The sequence below is a fragment of the Juglans microcarpa x Juglans regia genome, chromosome 8D (assembly GCF_004785595.1).
Source record: "Juglans microcarpa x Juglans regia isolate MS1-56 chromosome 8D, Jm3101_v1.0, whole genome shotgun sequence".
NCBI classification, from domain to species: domain Eukaryota; kingdom Viridiplantae; phylum Streptophyta; class Magnoliopsida; order Fagales; family Juglandaceae; genus Juglans; species Juglans microcarpa x Juglans regia.
The window spans coordinates 14,061,375-14,080,742 of NC_054608.1; the positions used below are offsets into that span (position 1 = coordinate 14,061,375).

General features: G+C 36.4%; 1 protein-coding gene across 1 annotated transcript; it reads right to left on the reverse strand.

Annotated features, from left to right (window-relative positions):
- Window positions 1-211: 211 nt before the first annotated feature.
- On the reverse strand, window positions 212-18,993 carry LOC121242666 (protein PSK SIMULATOR 1-like). Its single transcript, XM_041140582.1, has 13 exons — window positions 18,622-18,993; window positions 17,647-18,300; window positions 6,382-6,707; window positions 6,160-6,252; window positions 5,968-6,058; window positions 5,361-5,454; window positions 4,630-4,727; window positions 4,205-4,274; window positions 3,779-3,882; window positions 1,796-1,912; window positions 1,494-1,570; window positions 1,092-1,136; window positions 212-1,012 (listed from the first exon to the last, which is right to left on the reverse strand). The coding sequence occupies exons 2-13, from the start codon at window positions 17,974-17,976 to the stop codon at window positions 496-498; spliced, it is 1,962 nt and encodes a 653-aa protein (XP_040996516.1). The 5' UTR covers window positions 17,977-18,300; window positions 18,622-18,993; the 3' UTR covers window positions 212-495.
- Between the last annotated feature and the right edge of the window lie 375 nt (window positions 18,994-19,368).

Here is a 19,368-nt window from a genome sequence, read left to right on the forward strand (position 1 = left end):
AATTGCTAATAAATGATTTGGTATTTCCGTCTCTGATACCAAATAATTTTTGAAGCCTATCTCAATTAAATAACCTAATTGATGTCCATTCCTGTTGTTTTTTATTCTAATACTATGCCATCAAGAATGTGAACTGTTAGTTTACATCTACATTCCAACAACAATCGTGTGGCTGCTGCACAGAACAAAGACAACTAACATGCATAGAAAAGAAGCAGAACCATGAAATTTTGATTATTATAAAATGCTAGTCTGTACATATAGAACTAATACGTTCCATCTCTACAACAATTAAATTACCAACTCATTATCACCCTAACTTTTCACATTCAAAAAAGTGGTGACCTATATCACTCATCATCTAATTTGTAACTCACATGAGATTTTCCCTTGGCATAATGGATGAGAGCACCCTAGATTGGAAAATGCAGCAGATGTACCCAATACACAAACACAAGGTCTCCTTTGCGGTGCATCTTGAAATGTAATATAGAATTATAGACCACGCATTGTGTCCACTCGGTCGATGACATCCAAGGCCTTGATCCGGTCAATATCAAAGTCGATGATAGGAAGAGAAAATGGCCTCCTAATCGGGAATGGATCCTTTTTAATTTCACTTATTGGAGAGTGGTTGCTACTCTTGCTCAGCCTATGGTGCTTGCTTAACCTGGTTTTTGCAGTATCAAATTCCTGACTCTTGCTTATTCCAGGTGTCAATTTCCGCTTACTCACATCCCGGAGCATCTCTTGGTCTTCAACCGTCAACATAGGGGATTGAGAGTTGGGTGTGTATGTAGATAACTGAATTGTCTTCTGGCTGGGTGAGCGAACTGGGGATTTAACAGGAGACCTGATTCCACCATTGCCAGCCCTAGCTTGGCTGACCAGATGGTGAAGCCATACTACTAGTTCGAGAATGTAAGTTTCAGTTTTCTCCTTATCTGCATGGTGTAATGTTTCGATCCTGAGCAAGTCAGTCTGGCCAGCAGGTTTACGATTCATCTCAGACCTAAAAGTAATAGGGAACGCTTAGTGAATCATGGAGGAGACAAGATTAATGAAGAAAAAGCACCCTGTTAAGAACTCACCCTGTATTTGCCCATTCTCCAACCCACCCAAAGCCATGGTGAGCTCTAAGTAGACCAATATGCAAAAGCAAACCACATGATTAATCATTTACTTAAAAAAAGAACTAAAAAGAAAACATTTGGAAAGATGAAATTGTCACATATTTTTCCTAAAAAAAAAAACATATAGCAGACATTTAAAAATCAGCACAGTAGCCAGATCACAGTTTGGAAGGGCATCTCAGTTATATTTCTTAACAAGAAATAATATTACTGCTACAGTACCCATGCTCATACATAAGGTACGACAGTGTGCACTAAGTGTTTTTCTTAACAAGAAATAATATTACTGCTCTACTACCCATGCTCATGCTCATGCATAAGGTACATAACAGTCCACCATGTGAGGGTAGCAAAAATTACTTTGTTGTGTTAGTGGCAATAGGAACAAGCCACTGTAAAGTTTTCTCCATCTCAGCTTTAATTTGTGGGATAGTAAGCTGCAAGAACACCATTTGAAGAACTGTTAATAGAAGATATTCGAAATGAAAAAATCTGAAGCATACTTCGAAATAATTTTTGTACTTCAGCAAAATTTAGAGTCAAATATATAGATATTATATATATATATATATATATATGCTCCAATGTTTATGTACATAAATAATACAAAATCTTCCAGAGTCGGATTATTCCCTGTTGCAATGAGTATTTACAATACAAACCTCTTCCTTAACGTGAAATGATTGTAATTTTGACCGCAACGATGCCTTTATGCCAGGCGGTAGCCCTTGATATAAAGCATCCCTTGTATTTGGAGGTACAGAACTTGATCGAGACACCTGATTATAATTTGATGTTAAAAAAGCAAAGCGCCCATATTGAAAGTAAAATGAACATAAGCATCAGTTCATATTTGTTTAGTCGAAATATAACCTCCAGATTGCAAAGTGAGATTCTTGTGCAATAAAAACAACTTTTCTGCTTATAATCTGGATATATAGCAATCTATTACACCGACTGTTAGAAACATCCAAGCAAACAAAAAAAAAAATAGTATGCCAATATCCCAAATATCATCACCACAGCAAAATACGTCCAGTATATGATTTTCTTTCAAACATAGCTTTTCATTCCTCACATAGTCACATGCTTCTCATGACCAATGCATCCTAAAGTTACACGAAAGTGCCCAACAGTTCGATACATCCAATAACTACCCAAGTACCTAAGAAATTAAGAAATTCACAACAAAAAAATTAACCAACACACAAGTAAACTCCAGTGGGCCAACCGTTGGGTCCAGGCAGGTAATGGTCAGCCCAAAACTGCTCAAAAGTGGTCCAATATGCTTTTCAACTACCCAAAGACCCAAACTGAACTATTAGATTCTTAACTATAGTGGCTCGAATTTGGGTCTAAATATTTTAGAACCGAAAGGTTAGTGCAGTGATTTAACAGGACAAAATCCAAACTGCAAATTTTATATTGATATATTACATTTTGGGAAATTAGTTGAGTTGCATCGAAGAAATTACTTGAACTTATTAATGATTTGGATACATAAAGAGGTGTGTTAATTCTCTCTATACATAAAGGCACATTTCAATAGAACTCAAAAGAATGGGTACTTAAATATTTAAATTTTGTTTAAACCTTTATATATATATATATATATATATATATTTATAAGTATTGTTTAAACCTATATTACATAAAAGAAATCTCTTTATTAAAATTAGGCTTGCAATATATTTCCTAGACGCATTGGGCATTTTGCTGGTCATTCTATAGAGATGGTGCCGCACAGATCATTTAATGCATGTGCTGTCTATCAACACCATTCATAGTGATGATAACACTGCAGGGGTTGATGTCAAAATCACGCCTAATCCTCTGTAGTTAAGGCAGAGCAGAGTGATCAGTCACTGTTACCAATTACAAAAGGTATCACACATAAAGAGTATATAAATTGCATTTCTTTAGTATACTGAAGGACCAACATCAATTGACTATATTTCTCGAAGCTTCAACTATTTATTAAAGGACCAAGAACAGTTTAAGCAAAAGAGACTACTAGCCCATTACATCTACAAAAGTTTAGCAAAAAATGGAGCCTGAGCAATTGAACCTATGCACACAGTGTGCAGTTTAAGTGGGTTAGATGAATTGTGAAACAGGCAAGCCCACAAGCACTATGATCACTTTTTTCCTAATGACTGCGATAGCAAGAATATCTGGTTTGATAATAGAAGACGATATTTGAACTACATATTCTACCAACAGAGGTCTTTTTATGAAGTAGCACTAATCGAGGTATTTAAGTTGCTCTCAAAAAGAGAAAAAAAAAATGATTTTACATTTATGTTGAGCCAAACCATCATGTATCTAGGATCACCATACAAGGAGATATTGAGATGTGAGCCACAAGAATAAGCATTTCAACGAAGTTCCAAGAATACAGGTTAACACACCCATAAGCTCTCCTAGAAATTTTCTTCCTCTCAATTGGTTTACATGCATAAGAACATTCTTCTGACTCAATAGAAACTTTTGATTTGCCAACAAGAATATCATAATGACACTAAAAATGAAATAGGTAAAATAGGAAAGGCGAAGATGCTCATAATGACACTACACATGAAAAACAAAACATATAAAATAGGAAAGGTGAAGATGCGTCAAGACTGGATAAGTCATAAACTTACAATTGTATCAATTTGAGCAATAATACTGGCATAATGCAATGCAAGACCAGCAGACCCCAATTTTTTATGGTTGCTATGACAACCCTTCACTAGCTTGTCATCATCTGCAATGCAAAAGAGGACAGAACACAAGAAGTTTACTGAATTAATAAAAGCCAATTAATAGCTTGTAAATAAACTACTACATCAAAGTAAGATGCATTGAGTCAAGAAATAAACAAGTTGAATATAGCATCTATAGATGAATATAAGCAAAAGAAGTTTGTGAATAACTTCTTCAGAAGAAGCAATCAAGAAAAAAAGCTATCAGATAGATATGCAATCTAATATGGAAGTGCAGGCCTTCTCACAAGGTTCAGAAAGAAGAGCAAGACAAGCCTTGACATGGCCATAATCTAAATTTTCATTATTGTTTTCAATGCATACCAGCACTACCAAAGGCTTCATGAATCTCCGTGTGTAAGAAATGGACAACTTCTACAAGTTTCTCCATCACCTGCAAAAATAAGATACATTGATCTTTTGTTGAAAAGGAATACAACAATGAGAAAGAAGTTCAAAGATAAGTGGCAAAGAGATTCATTGAGCGAGTATTCTTCAGAATGATGGAATAAGAACACTGCATACTGTTTATTTTTTTAAGTAATAAGAATTTCATCAAAAAATGCAAAAGACACAATTCAAGTACAGAACGCTGCATACTGTGTATGCGGCTGCCAAGCACAGATAGTATGAGAAAACAAATAAAAAAACAAGATTTTATTATTAATATCTTGGAACACAATTCTATTGCTGCACATTCTCTCCATATGCACCTTTAAAGAACCTTATATAGAGCAGCAATGACTTACCTCTTCCAAGATCTTGGACCAGAGAGATTTTTTCTTTAAACTTTTTACATGCTTCTTTTGACTCTTCAACTCTCCCCTTAAAATTGCAAGGCTGTCCCCTACTTGTCAAAAATAAATAAATAAATAAATAGAAGTTAGACACACAAACAAAGTCAAACTGTCGAATAATGGTAATTTTGATAACAAAGAAAACATTTAAACAAAACTAATCCTCATAATCTATCAGGATTTATAATGAACAATTACTTTGAAACTGGGGCTGATCTGTATATTTCAATTCAAGAATAACCCATAGGCTAAATGTAAGCAAGTACAAGATCTGAAGATAAGAAGTAAAATGTTATGTTAGTTGTTACCATTGGACTAGCCACACAAAAGCATCAAAACTAAATCCTAATTAGATAGGGGTTTTCTATTTTTATTTTATGAGTTTATATTTTTATTTTATGGGTTTATAAGTTACAAACACCTAGTCTTTAGTATAAAACTACAATAAAAGTCATTGTAGTAGTAGAAAACTACTACAAAACTCATAACAATGAAAGTTAGTAAGGCTGGATATAAACAAAGCAAGAGAATTACCATGACCCATTTGAGTTAGAGAATCAACAGGACTAGACATCGAAACATCCGGGCACTATGGTACAGAAAAGTTTCTATCGTTTATGTATTGATAAGCTTACCCATCATGTAAGAATATTTTTTTCTAAACTAGAAATAAGCTGTGTTACCTTTTTGAGCAGCATTTGAGTTATCCTCTTCCTGAAGCTTACGCCGATAATCCTGCTCAAATCTGTCTAAGGCATGCAACTCATGATATAATTCCTGAAACAGAGAGAAGTTTGTGTTCCCTTCAGTAAAGTTCCAAGGTATAACATCAATACAGATTGGCCTTTTAGATCTAATCTGTCCATCTGAAATGTGAAAATATCAAAAAAAGCATAGAAGATAACAAAGCTACTATGAAACAAACAAACCCCAAACAGGAGCAATCAAATGTTATGGAACAAGAGAAATAATTAGAACTAGAAATTTGAAAATCAGGTTGTACATTAATTTCACCAGAGAAAGCAGTGAAATAATGCAATAATTATCATATCTGTACCCAGACACAAACACCAAAGAAAATAAAGAATAAAACTTGCACATGGCAGTAAAAATGAATATTTCCCAAACCAAAAGAAGAGAGGAAAAAACTCTCCTATTCATACCATTTTGATTCAAACTGTGACACAGGTTTATTATGCTATTATAAATTTACATTACTGGGACTTATCAAAAAAAAAATTTACATTACTGGGACTAGTGCAGTGATCTCTTTACAACAGTAATACTCACAGCCGTATTCTGAACCAAAGTCATCAATTGCTGCATCACAGTCTCTGCTTCATCCTTCAGTTGCGTTTGGGGGGTACGTTCTGAACCCAACCTAAAATATCATAAAGATAATACAGGCACAACATGAAAACCTCCATTGAGAGGTTTAAAGAACACATAGGAAGTATTATAGATAACTACTATATCAATTACTTTTCAAAATAGCGATCCAAATGGTGCCATTGAGGATCTTTGCAACGATTTCCAAAACGCACCACTTCTCCAGAGAAAACTTTCAATTCGTCTCTGCCCAAAATTGCAAAATAAAATTAGTAATTGTTTTGTTCTTGTAACAACTATAAGAATAATTAACCAGTAAAATGAAGGCAATAGCAAAAATGCATAAAAGCATTTGAACTCTTTCTGCCTATACACCTCTTGTCGACTGCAGCAATTCGCAGGAGCTCATCCATATCTCTCGAAATTAAGTTTTGCACCCCTTCAGATGGAAGTACCACCTCTTTTAAATGTTTGATGTTCTCCTTTGAAAGGGATTGCATTAGATTGGCACCCTTAACAATTGTGTTTGCAACTTCAAAAGCCAAAATTGAAATTTTATTCCCTTTTGTTGTCACCCCTGAGGTAAAACCACTGCTGAGATTCAAATTGGTCATGCTACTACCAAGTGTGTCCAAAACTTCTACTGCCTTCCCAAGCCCAGCAGTACCAGCTCTGCCCAAAAGTGAGCTCACCTCTGAAACCTATAAAGCATAATAATAATAAGCCTATTCAACATGCCACCGTAATATTTACAATATTTATATAATTATTGACAATTTTATATTTTATCATGCTAAAATTCACATTACAAAAAGTGAGGAAACCAACAATTGAGATTTCAGAAACCATGGTAAATACTAGAACACTACGTTGCCATTATATCACCGAAAGCACAATTTAGCATATTTGCCTCAATTTATTTGTGAAAAATCTCAAATAACTTCAAACATCTAGCAATAAATAATCAAGTGAGATAGCTAAAACATACAAGTTAGCTGCAACAAGAAGAAGCAACTGGTAAGAGTAATGATTGATTTGCAGCCACCAAAGTTTGAAATTAGCACAATTTTCCAGTCACAATTTACCAAGGTGATATATATACTCTTTCTTTAAGAGACCATTCCTTTCAGATAATTAGGTTTTATATATGCCATAATTTTCCTTTTCACATAGAACCTATCAAGGTGATATAGCTCATTTAATGGTCAAATAATACCCATTTAGAGTTAACAGCAACCAGCATTTAAATAATCCATCAAAGTATAGTTCATACTAGGAGTTTATTCTGTTACAGTTTCCTTGTAAACAACTTTGATTGGGCTGGACTATCAGCTTATGATGTGTAAGCCATAATTGCCATTGTCTTTAATACCTATCATCTGAAATATCCCAAAGTTATCCTTTGCATTGTGACAGGTGAACTGTGAAATTCATTGACAGGCCAAGGTCAGATCCCCCCCATGAGGTTTCTAAAAAACCCCTATCCTACCTGTGCTATCCGCCCCATCTATTTTTCCATTGAGAAAAGTTATATACAATGGTAGGTACCTTTCTCCATCCAAATCCCATCGTCCAAGGGTAACATCCAACAACTCCCTCCTTATGAAAGGAAGACAGGTAGCCCTATCCTTGATTGACCATAAATAAAACTCATCACATCACCTTCACGGCCGTGATGGCAGGAGGCAACCCAGAAAGGTCCAACGCACCCTTTTGTGCCTAAAAGAGCATCGGGTGGTGTTCTTATCATGTTCGACAAAGGGGTGGTGGAAAGGTTAGAAGAATGTGTGGGTCATTTTATCGTGGCTTGCTCCTTTGTAAATGTAGAAGATGGGTTCCAATGGGCATTTGCAGGAGTCTATGGCCCTAATATCGATGCAGAAAGAAGATCATTGTGGGAAGAATTGGCAGGACTTCTTAGTTGGTGGAAGTTACCAAGTTCTATAGGGGGTGATTTCAATGTATCTCGTTTCCCGACTGAAAGGTCAGGTATGTCCCACATCACACCCGCTATGAGGGAATTCTCTAACGTCATCTCAGAACAAGCGCTTATGGATATCCCATTAACAGGAGGTACGTTTACTTGATCCAACACCCACGAACTCCCATCTTGGTCGAGAATTGATAGATTTTTGCTAACTCCAAAATGGGAGTTACATTTTCCGGATGTAACTCAAAGACGACTACCTAGGGTATGCTCTGATCATTTCTCTATCCTCTTAGACTGTTGAGGCATCCATGGAGGCAGAAAGAATTTAAATTTGAAAATATGTGGCTTAAATCTGACGGTTTTGTAGACAGGGTCAGGCAATGGTGATCCTCTTATGATTTCCAAGGCTCTCCAAGATTCATAATGGCAAGAAGACTAAAAGCGTTGAAACACGATTTGAAGCAATGGAATGAACAAGTGTTTGGCAATGTGATTCTACAACAAGCTCCCTTCTAGAGGAGTTACGTGATTTGGAGGGTGAGGAGGAGGTGAGAACTCTCTCTGAATCCGAAAAAACTCGCAAGAGTCAGGTAGTCACAGAACTTGAACAAGTAATATTGATGGAAGAGATCTCTTGGAGATAAAAATCAAGGGCACTATGGCTCAAGGAGGGAGACAAATGCACAAAGTTCTTTCATAGGGTGGCTAATTCGCATTGGAGGAACAACACTATTGATACATTGATGGTAGATGGAGCAATTTCTTCGAATCAATCAATTATCAAGAACCATATTGTATAGTATTACGAACATCTCCTAGCTGAACAACAACAATGGAGACTAACAGTAGATGGTTTGACTTTTTCAGCACTAGATCAACAGTGTGTAGGGTGGCGCAAGAGGCCCTTTGAAGAAGAGCAGGTATGCAAAGTCGTTCGAGGTATGGCTAGTGACAAGGCCTCAGGCCCTAATAGTTTTACTATGGGTTTTTTCCAAACCTGTTGGGAAGTGATAAAGGGCGACCTTATGCGGGTATTTCAAGAGTTCCATAATAATGCCAGCTTTGAAAAAAGTCTCAATGCTACTTTTTTTTTATAGTTAATTAAGAGTCTCAATGCTACCTTTCTAACACTCATTCCCAAAATGGTGGGGTCAGTGGATGTTCGAGACTATCGTCCCATTAGCCTTGTGAATGGGGTCTACAAGATTTTTTCCAAAGTGCTAGCAAACCAATTGAGTACGGTGATGAAGAAGTTAATCTCGAAGCCGCAAAACGCATTTGTCAAAGGCAGACAAATTCTAGATTCGGTCCTAAAAATGAAGTGCTGGACGGATGACTCAAATCTTGAGAAACTAGGTTACTTTGCAAACTAGATACGGAGCCTATGATCATGTAAATTGGAAATTCTTGCTTTATTTACTTGCAAGATGCGGTTTTGGAGAGAAATGGCTGAATTGGGTAGAGTTTTGTATCTCAACAGTCCGCTTTTCTATCTTGGTGAATGGTTCACCAGTGGGTTTCTTTAACTCCCATGATTTGAGACAAGGGGATCCGCTCTCTCCCTTACTCTTTCTATTCTCTACGGTTTTTCAGTAGGGAATGGTAATTATGACTCTTGTGATAAAATCTCTTGGTAATAAAATCTCTTATTAATTATAAAAAAAAAAAATTATGACTCTTGTGATATTTCTCACCTGCTGTTTGTTGATGATACTCTCATATTCTGTGGAGCAAATCTTGGGCATATCCAATCTTTGAGGGCTCTACTTCTCTGTTTCGAAGCTGTTTCGAGTCTAAGAGTTAATCTCTCAAAGTCTGAACTAGTACCGGTGGGAATTGTTCCCAAAGCGGCGGCTCTAGCATCTCTCTTGGGATGTAAGGTATCTTCTCTACCCCTAAAATATCTTGGCTTACCTTTAGGTGCTTCCTTTAAATCAGAGCAAATTTGGAATGTTGTGATTGAAAAGATGGAGCGCAGATTGGCATCTTGGAAGAGGTTGTATTTATCTAAAGGTGGTAGGCTCACTTTGATTAAGAATACACTCTCTAACCTCCCCACCTATTTTTTGTCCCTGTTCCCGCTCCCAACAAAGATTGCCAACCGTATTGAGAAGCTACAACGCGATTTCTTGTGGAGTGGTTTGGGGGACGAGTTTAAATTCCATCTGGTCAATTGGTCCATGGTTTGTACTCCATTTTTTGGAGATGGATTGGGAATTCGTAATTTGATGAAGTTCAACCAAGCCCTATTGGATAAATGGTTGTGGTGATACCAACGTGAAAGGGGGGTTCTGTGCAAGTTGGTTATAGTCTTATAGATGCACAGGTTGGGGAGGCATGGGGTGGTTGGTGCTTGAATGAGGTATGAGCCACACATGGGGTGGGTTTGTGGAAATACATCAAGAAGGGTTGGGAGCTCTTCTAGAGACATACACATATTGTAATGGGTGATGGCTCTCGTGTCAAATTTTGGTAAAACAAATGGTGTGGTGAACGAAGTCTCGAAGACACTTTCCCCGCCATATTTGAGCTCACACGAGTAAAGAATGCAGCGATAGCGGATCTCTTAGCTTTTTCTAGTGGCTCCCCTCAATGGAATGTTCATTTTAGTAGGGCTAGGAGTTGAAGGTTATCACAGAGTTCTATGCGGCACTATACTTCTTATGTATGACCGAGGGTACCATGGACAGAATGATGTGGAGCCCTTCCAAGAAAGGTAAATTCATGGTCAGATCATTTCACAAAGTTTTAACGAGCCCAGGCATGCCCACATTCCCATAGAAGAGCATTTGGTAGACGACAGCTTCCTCAAAAGCAGCTTTTTTTGTTTGAACAGCAGCGTTGGGAAAAATTCTCACCACAAATAACCTAAGAAAACGTCAGGTAATGGTGTTGAACTGGTCTAGCATGTGTAAAAAAGATGGAGAATTAGTCGACCATCTATTTCTACATTGCGAGGTGGCCAGGACCATGTGGGATGAGTTTTTTACAAGACTTGGATTATCATGGGTCATGCCAGTTAGATTGGTGGATTTCCTAGCAAGCTGGAGAGGTCTTCAAGGTAATTCACAAGTTGCAACAATCTCGAAAATGGTCCCTATATGTATGTGTTGGTGTATTTGGTGGGAGCAAAATGATAGAAGCTTCGAAAACCACGAGAGAATGGAGGAGTTGAAAGTTTTTTTCTTTAAAACATTGTTTTCATGGGTGGGGCCATTGTTTGTAACGGACTAAATGTCCATGACTAAATGGCCATTGTTTTCATCAGTTGTAAACTCTAGGTAGGTACTTCTCATATATACGCTTTGTGTACTTGGACTTTGCCTATTCTTACGAATAAAATTGCTTGATTACTAGAGTATCTACATAGTTTATTGAGCTTAATAGGAAACATTGATTTAAGCCTTGTTTGTGTAACAATGTATTATAAGGTATTCTCAGATATTTTAAGATATTTCATTCCGAAACATCACTTAATCAATTTCAAATTTTAAAATTTTCAACTTTTTTATCTAGTTATTACTTAATTATTATCCAAACACAAAACCCAATATTGCCATGCAACTTTCCCAAATTTCCAAACAAAACACAAAAAACAATACAAAAAATTTAAAAAAAAATTATATTCAAACAATTTTTTAATTTTATCATATTTTATTCAACTTTTTCTCTATCTTTTCTCAAAATCCAATAAAACATCCTAACTCAAACCATTACACTACTATTTATAAATAATTTCACTACTATTCACAATTATTGTATCCAACAGCCCTTAAAGATTTCAAACTTGGATGTTACAAGTTATTGTTCTTACTTTCCTATCTTGGGAGTGGAGGCTTCTCCTTATGAACACCTCTTTAAAACCCTAATGTTCTTATAGTGGATCTTCATTTATGAATGTTATTACATTTTCAAATTCTCTCTTGTTTACTTTGAGGAACAAAATAAATAAGATGTAGGAAATTTGAACCCAATTACACGAATGCACAATAAAAATGAGAAAATAGATATGCATACCTTCAACTATATTTGTCTATATGTAATGATAAACATTGAATATAAAGAATTGACCTGAATTCTGAAATGAGTTTTATACTCTGTACATCTTTATAAGCTCTCATAGATGGAATACTGAGGCTTGTAATTATCATGCTAGGCTACAAACTCTCTCTCAATCTTTATTTATAATATAATAGTATCCGCACCCTATCATTGAGTAATGTCAAATACAATCTTATTTATGTAAATCTCGTATATTCCCTTGAAAAACTAGGAGAAATCTGGGACCCACAAAAACAAAAAACAAAAAAAAAAAAAAAAAAAAAACTTTTTATAGTGGATCCCTTTTTTTTTTAAGGGAGTGAGTGAAAATTGCACTCCCTAAACTGTATCTAGTATTACTCTGAAAAATGATATTTACAGTCAGACTGTGCAAGCACCGCACACTCGTTTTGAAAAAATTGAATAAATATGGGACCCACATGAAAAAAATAATTTTTTTAATGGTAGACTCCATTCTTTTATATATATATATATATATACAAAATAAAAAATAAAAATAAATAAATAAATAAAAAGTATACGGCGCTTGCACAATCCATGATTGTATTTAGTATTACTCTTACTCATCCCACCTTTCTAGGGGAGGAGGGGTTGAGGGAGAAGAGGTGTTGTGACCCCTCACCACCTCTAGGTGGTTAGGATTGACAATATTAGATGGTCCGAACCACCCTAGAGGTCGGCTGCCATAGTTCGTTGAGGTGCGTAGGGGGTCCATTCCCCTCCCTGCACAAGATGGGTTTTTTCTTTAAAAAAAATAAAAAAAAAATTCTGTTAATTTTGAAATTTAATCTTTTTCCTAAAATATTTTTATTACATTTTTTTAGAAAATGGACTTTTAAAATAGTTTTTGGATTGTTATGCGGGTTTTATTTTATTTTAGTTGTTTTTTAACAATATGACTAACACGATTAGCTTATTATTAGGCAGCGTTTGGATGTTGAGCTGAGTTGAAATCTCTATGAATAACAGCGAATTTAGATGGTAAAGTGAGTTCTATGGGGTCCATCTAAGATGAGTTTCAATGTGTTTAGATGTTAAGATAAGTTAAAATGTATTTATGGGAAGTTGAAAAAAGTTGTGGGCCCCGCGTGTAAATATGTGTTAAGTTGAAAAAATGTTATGGGTCCCACGTCTAAAGAAGTTTTGAGTTGAGATGAGTTTAGTGATTTGAGAGTTGGGTATTTAAATATTATAAGAGGTCTAAATCTGAACCGAACTCAACTGAGTTGAGTGCAGTTAAGGAACCAAACGAGCCTTAAAGTTGACAAGTGACTCTAATGCCATGTGGTAAGTGAGTAACTTGAAATTTTAAAAAAAAAAAAAATTGATGAAATGATTTAATTATTTGAGCTCGCACGATTAAAGGATGCAGCGATAGCGGATCTCTTAACTTTTTCTAGTGGCTCTCCTCAATGGAATGTTCATTTTAGTAGGGCAGCCCAAGACTAGGAGTTGAAGGCTATCACAGATTTCTATGCGGCACTATACTTCGTATGTATGACCGAGGGTACAATGGACAAGATAATGTGGAGCCTTCCAAGAAAGGTAAATTTACGGCCAGATCATTTCACAAAGTTTTAACGAGCTCAGGCATGCCCACATTCCCATGGAAAAGCATTTGACGAAAGCTCCCTCGAAAGCAGCTTTTTTTGTTTGGACGACAGCATTAGGCAAAATTCTCACCACAAATAACCTAAGAAAACATTGGGTAATGGTGTTGGACTGGTCTAGCATGTGTAAGAAAGATGGAGAATCAGTCGACCATCTATTTCTATATTATGAGGTGGTCAGGACCATGTGGGATATTTTTTTACAGGACTTGGATTATCATGGGTCATGCCTTCCTAGCAAGCTAGAGAGGTCTTCAAGGTAATTCACAAGTTGCAGCAACCTGAAAAATGGTCCCTATATGTATGTGTTGGTGTATTTGGTGAGAGCAAAATGATAGAAGCTTCTAAAACCACGAGAGAACAACGGAGGAGTTGAAAGTTTTTTTCTTTAAAACATTGTTTTCATGGATGGGGCCATTGTTTGTAACGGACTAAATGTCCATGACTAAATGGCCATTGTTTTCATCAGTTGTAAACTCTAGTTAGGTACTTCTCATGTATACTCCTTGTGTACTTGGGCTTTGCCTATTCTTACGAATAAAATTTCTTGATAACAATTAAAAAAAAAAAAATTATGCAAACTATATATGGAGAAGGCATATGATCATGTAAACTTGGACTTCTTGTATTATTTACTTGGGAGATGTGATTTTGGGGAGAGATGATGTTCTTTAATTGAGCATTGTATTTTAACAATCTGTTTCTCAGGTGAATGGATCTCCAGTGGGTTTCTTTACCAGTTCTTGGGGGCTGAGACAAGTGGGTCCTCTCTCTCCTGTTATCTTTGTCATTGTTACGGATGCTCTCAATCATATGCTGGATGTTGCTGTTGGTGGTGGATTTCTTTTAGGCTTCTCAGTGGGAGGTACTAATCTTGGTCATGTCAATATTTCTCACCTTCTTTTTGCAGATGATGAGTCACTCTTCTATGAGCTAGACCATGGTCACATTCATTATTTAAGGGCACTCTGTTTTGAAGTTGTCTCGAGATTGAAGTCTGAGAAGGCACATGTGGATCCTGTGAGTAATATTCAGAGTTTGGCAAGCATTCTGGGTTGTAAGGTTGCTTCATAACCTATGAAATATCTTGGTCTTCCTTTGGGGGCTGCTTTTAAGGCAAAGGAGGATGGTGTGTTAGAAAAGATTGAAAGAAGGTTGGCATGATGGATAAGACACTACTTGTCAAAATGGGGCAGAATCACTTTAATCAAAAGCACACTCTCTAATCTCCCAAAATATTTTCTCTTTTTCCTTTAACTGCAGGTGTGGCAACTTGCATTGAAAAAGTGATCCGTGCTTTTCTTTGGGGATGAATTGGGGATGAAGCCAAGTTCCACATTGTTAGTTGGGACAAACTTTGCTCCCCAATCTCTTGTGGACAATTGGGGGTTCGAAACTTGAGGAGCTTTAATTAAGGCCCTTCTTGGGAAGCGGTTGTGAAGATAACATCAGGAGGAGGAGGCTTTGTGGGGGGTTGTTGTATATTCTAAGTATGGGTGCATTAGGGGGAGATGGTATTCTAATGAAGTTAGGGGTGCTCATGAGCGGGGTTGTGGAAAAATATCTGAAACGGATGGGGGGTTTTCAAGTACTTCAAATTTGAGGTAGGAATGGGCTCTAGAGTTTGTTTCTAGCACAATTCTTGGTGTGGTGCTAGGGCCTTCAGAGTGCATTCTCTACGCTCTTTCAGATTGCACGTGATAAGGAGGCTACAGTGACAGATTTGCTGGATAGCCCCAATGACTCATCATGGTGGAACATCTATTTTCCTAAAGCGGCTCAGGATTGGGAACTAGGAACGATTTTTTCAGCTTCTTGTATGCTATGAATATTGGTGATGTTGTGGAGGATAGGATGATCAGGACTCAGGCTGGGAGTAGGAGATTCACAGCTCGATCTTTTTAAAACGCTTTATCAGTTCAACATAGTAACCATTTTACTTGGAAGACCATATGGAGATGTAAGGTACCTCCCAAGGTAGCTTTTATTTTTGTTCAACTGCTTCTCTTGGGAAAATCCTTACAACTAACAGCCTGAGAAAGTGTGGTCTTCTTGTATGGGCTGGTGTTATTTGTTTAAGAAAAATGGGCAAACTATGGATCATTTACTATTACATTGAGCGGTGTCCAGGTTTTGTGGGATGACATATTTAGCCTGACTAGAGTGGCATGAGTAATGCCTAGAAGGGTAGTGGATGTTTTTGTGTGCTAGAGAGGTCTTCAGGGTAACACCCATATTGCTGCTGTGTGGAAATTGATAGTGTTCCTTGGATGAGCTTAAGAAATTCTTCTTCAGCATGACTTCAGCGGGGCTAGTTTTCATAATTTCCTTGTATCTATTACTAGTTCTTAGTTGTAGCTAGGTGTTCTCCTTGTATACCTCTTGTGTACTTGGGCTACGCCTACTTTTCTATCAATAAAATATTATCTTACCTGCCAAGTTACTGCTCTATTTGAATTCACAATAACGAAATCTAATTTGCAGCAATTAAAGTTTAATGGTCATGTCATGGAAGAACACCATCAAATGTTGTGAAATCTGATATATCATATCATTTATAAAGTAGGACAAGACAAGTGCAGCTAAATTCAATTAGAAATGGTAAAAATAGCAACCAACAAGGCAAACAAGAGAGAACAGAATAAAAAAAATACCTCAGAATATAACCAACCATGAACATTTGGATTCCATGCCAATGAACTCTAATGCAAATGACAACTCGTCACTTTATAAGAACAAGGCAAAGGTTGAGGTTGTAGGTTCAAGATACACAAATTATGAGTGATTTACCAATATTCTTTGGCATTTCACTTAGTTTTGTTTTGACTGGTTTTGAATTTCATTACTGTTTCGACCGAATTGGCAGATGAGCTCTTAATTGGTTAAAGTACTCTCCATGGAAGCCCAAGTCTAAGGGAATGAGTCCACGCCCATATCTAGGCCCAAACTAATGAAGTAATTCTTTTACGTCTAAGGTCAAGTGTCCATGACAATTAGTTCTTTAGTTATGCATAAAAGTGGATTAGGAATTTTTTTTAAAAGAAAAACAAAATACGCAAATCAGGCAGGACTAACTATGTCTAAGGGTTAAAATCAGTTTTTTTATGAAGGTCTTGAAATTTATAAATTATTTTTTTTATATAAGGGATTTTTTATTTTCACTTTTTTCATGTCAATTTTATAAAAAACGAAGGGGGGGGGAGGGGGGTGCAAGTTGGCAACCTAAGTACACAAGGTGTATACAAGAGAAAGCACCAGACTAGGAAGGAGAAGGAAAGCATTCCTTAACATTACTATCCTATAGTTCTAATCATCACATGGCAAGAACGTTTACAAATATTCAGTGATTAGTACTTCTGCTCAAAATGGGAATGGGCACAGGTGGTAATCAAGTAAATTCAGTGATTATACATTCATCACACGCTGAGACTGAAAGGAACAGGATTAGGATGTGTTATATGCTTCCAAATATTAACCCTCAAACGTTTACACCACTTTTACTAGTAATATATGGCACTTGCTTGATGATTGTATTTTTTTGTTCCTATAACATGTTTCCAAAATGTTTATTCAACAAAAAGCAACCACACTGCACAAATCCAGGAATTGAAAAGAGCTCTGGAATTTCCGAATCTCCTTCTAAACAATGGAGTTCACAACATTGGAAGGAAAATTTTCAATCTTAGTTCCCGATCACAAAGTCCCGCAAAACAAGGTGATTCCCAATGGGCTTTGGTGTTCAAACTCCACTGACAAAGAAATTTACGATATGAACAAGCTCGGGGTCTTAGACTATTTAACATTGCATCTCGAAATTTTATTCCAAGTTAACTATGATTAAGGTGGGTTCAATTTCTAGTAATGGGCTCCTTCCAAAGGAATAGTCTAGCTCCAAATGCTTGAAAGCAAGCATAAATAAATGAAACCTTCCTCTACTAACCTATCATACCAAATACTGTTCAATCTAAAGAAATATTATCAATTACACCAAAATCATAAAGCAAAAGCATGCCAAGAACAAATCCAGCTCAAACTTACCTTTGCCACTGCTGCCTGCTTAGACTTGGTCGATCTAGATTTGTGTGATAACACCCTAGACAAGCGTGGTATGCCGTCATTGATATCATCCGGATCCAGTCCATATGTAACTACATGCGTGTCCTGATACGAAAAAGGTCCTCCTAACTGTTTATCCACGCTTTCACCAACAGGTGATGGGGTCAAATGGCCATTTATTTTTGAGGGGAAAAAGACTCCAGCCCCATTATTAGAATGACCATTAGCGTGTGGAAAGCTTCCTCTAGGAGCATTATCTACAGTCAGATCCTCCACGGTGGATCTTCCCGGCCTCGAGCAAATCCCACCCATCGTATTGATGAGCACAAACTATAACTCACTTGTTATTCACAAATTCCATACAAAAGCCAGGAAATTGGGCTATTTACAAGAACTAAGAGTAGCCCTTGCGTCCAGAAATTCAAAACCGGAAGTATTAGAGGAAAACCAGAAGCTCCTTCAGTTCCCACAGCTAGGAATTTAATCACACTGGTTTGAAACTATTAATGAAATATCCTAGTTAATTCCACTGATACATCCACAGCACCAATACCGATTACTACTGAAGCTCCAGCCCATTTAAGTCCTAGATCACCAAACTGTGAATCAACAAAAATCCAAACCGCAAATCAGAACCTGCAAATCATAGAGAAAGTAAGAATCATTAATTCTATACGAAAAATTATGACAGAATCGTCTAAATTGATTTTTTTTTTAAATTAAAAATAAAATAAAATAAAATAAACAGTTTGATTGAAGGGGAGATCAAAATAAAGAAACCCATAAATTTTATTACATTAAAGAAACAAAATTTAAGGCCAATCGCTATTACCAAGAAACAGAATAACGCTGCGGATAGATGCATAAAAAAAATAGAAAAATAAAAAATAAAATAATAATAAAAAGGAAAAGAGAAGAGATAACAAGGTAGAGAGACGGAGAGGGAGAGAAGTTCACCAGCTTGATAGAAAGAGAAGGGTGGGTGAGTTGGAGTTGGATCTGTTAGAAAAACGGAGGATATGAAGATGATGGCGAAAGGCAAAGGTAGGAGCAGATAAAGAAAGTAAGAACCCAAAGCCCAAAAGGCAGAACAGAGAAAGGGAGGCACAACTGAGGAGTCAGTCAAGACCAACAAAACCTTCTGTTCCTCTCTCTCTCTCTCTCTCTCTCTCTCTTCTCTGGGGCTGGATTTTGATTATGGCAGTAATACTTGCAAGCTACCAAAGCCACAGCCCCAACGAAAAAGGACAGACTTGGCTTGCTGCTGTGGTCAAAACCTCTCTAGTCACCACACTCTCACCCTTTTACCATTCTCCTTCCCTCGCGCGTGCTCTCCCTATCTCTCCCTTCCCCTTAATAGCAGTCCGCTCAACAAACTTTAATTAAAATTTGACTAAAAAATTTACTTTTATAAATTTAATTAATTATTTTTCAATAACATCAAATAATAAACTCAATAAATCTTTCACTATTATATTAAAATATTAATTTTGAACTGTTTATTTATTTTAATTCTAATTATAATTTATTCTTGTAAATTTTTTATTTTAATTCTAGTGGATATTCTTTATTTATTTTACTTATAAATTTTTGTTATTTGGAAAACTAATAGAAATTTTATCTATAGCATATATTCTATTATATTAATTGAGCTAACAAGTGTTGCGAAATTGAAAATCGTAGTAAAAATTTTAATATAATATA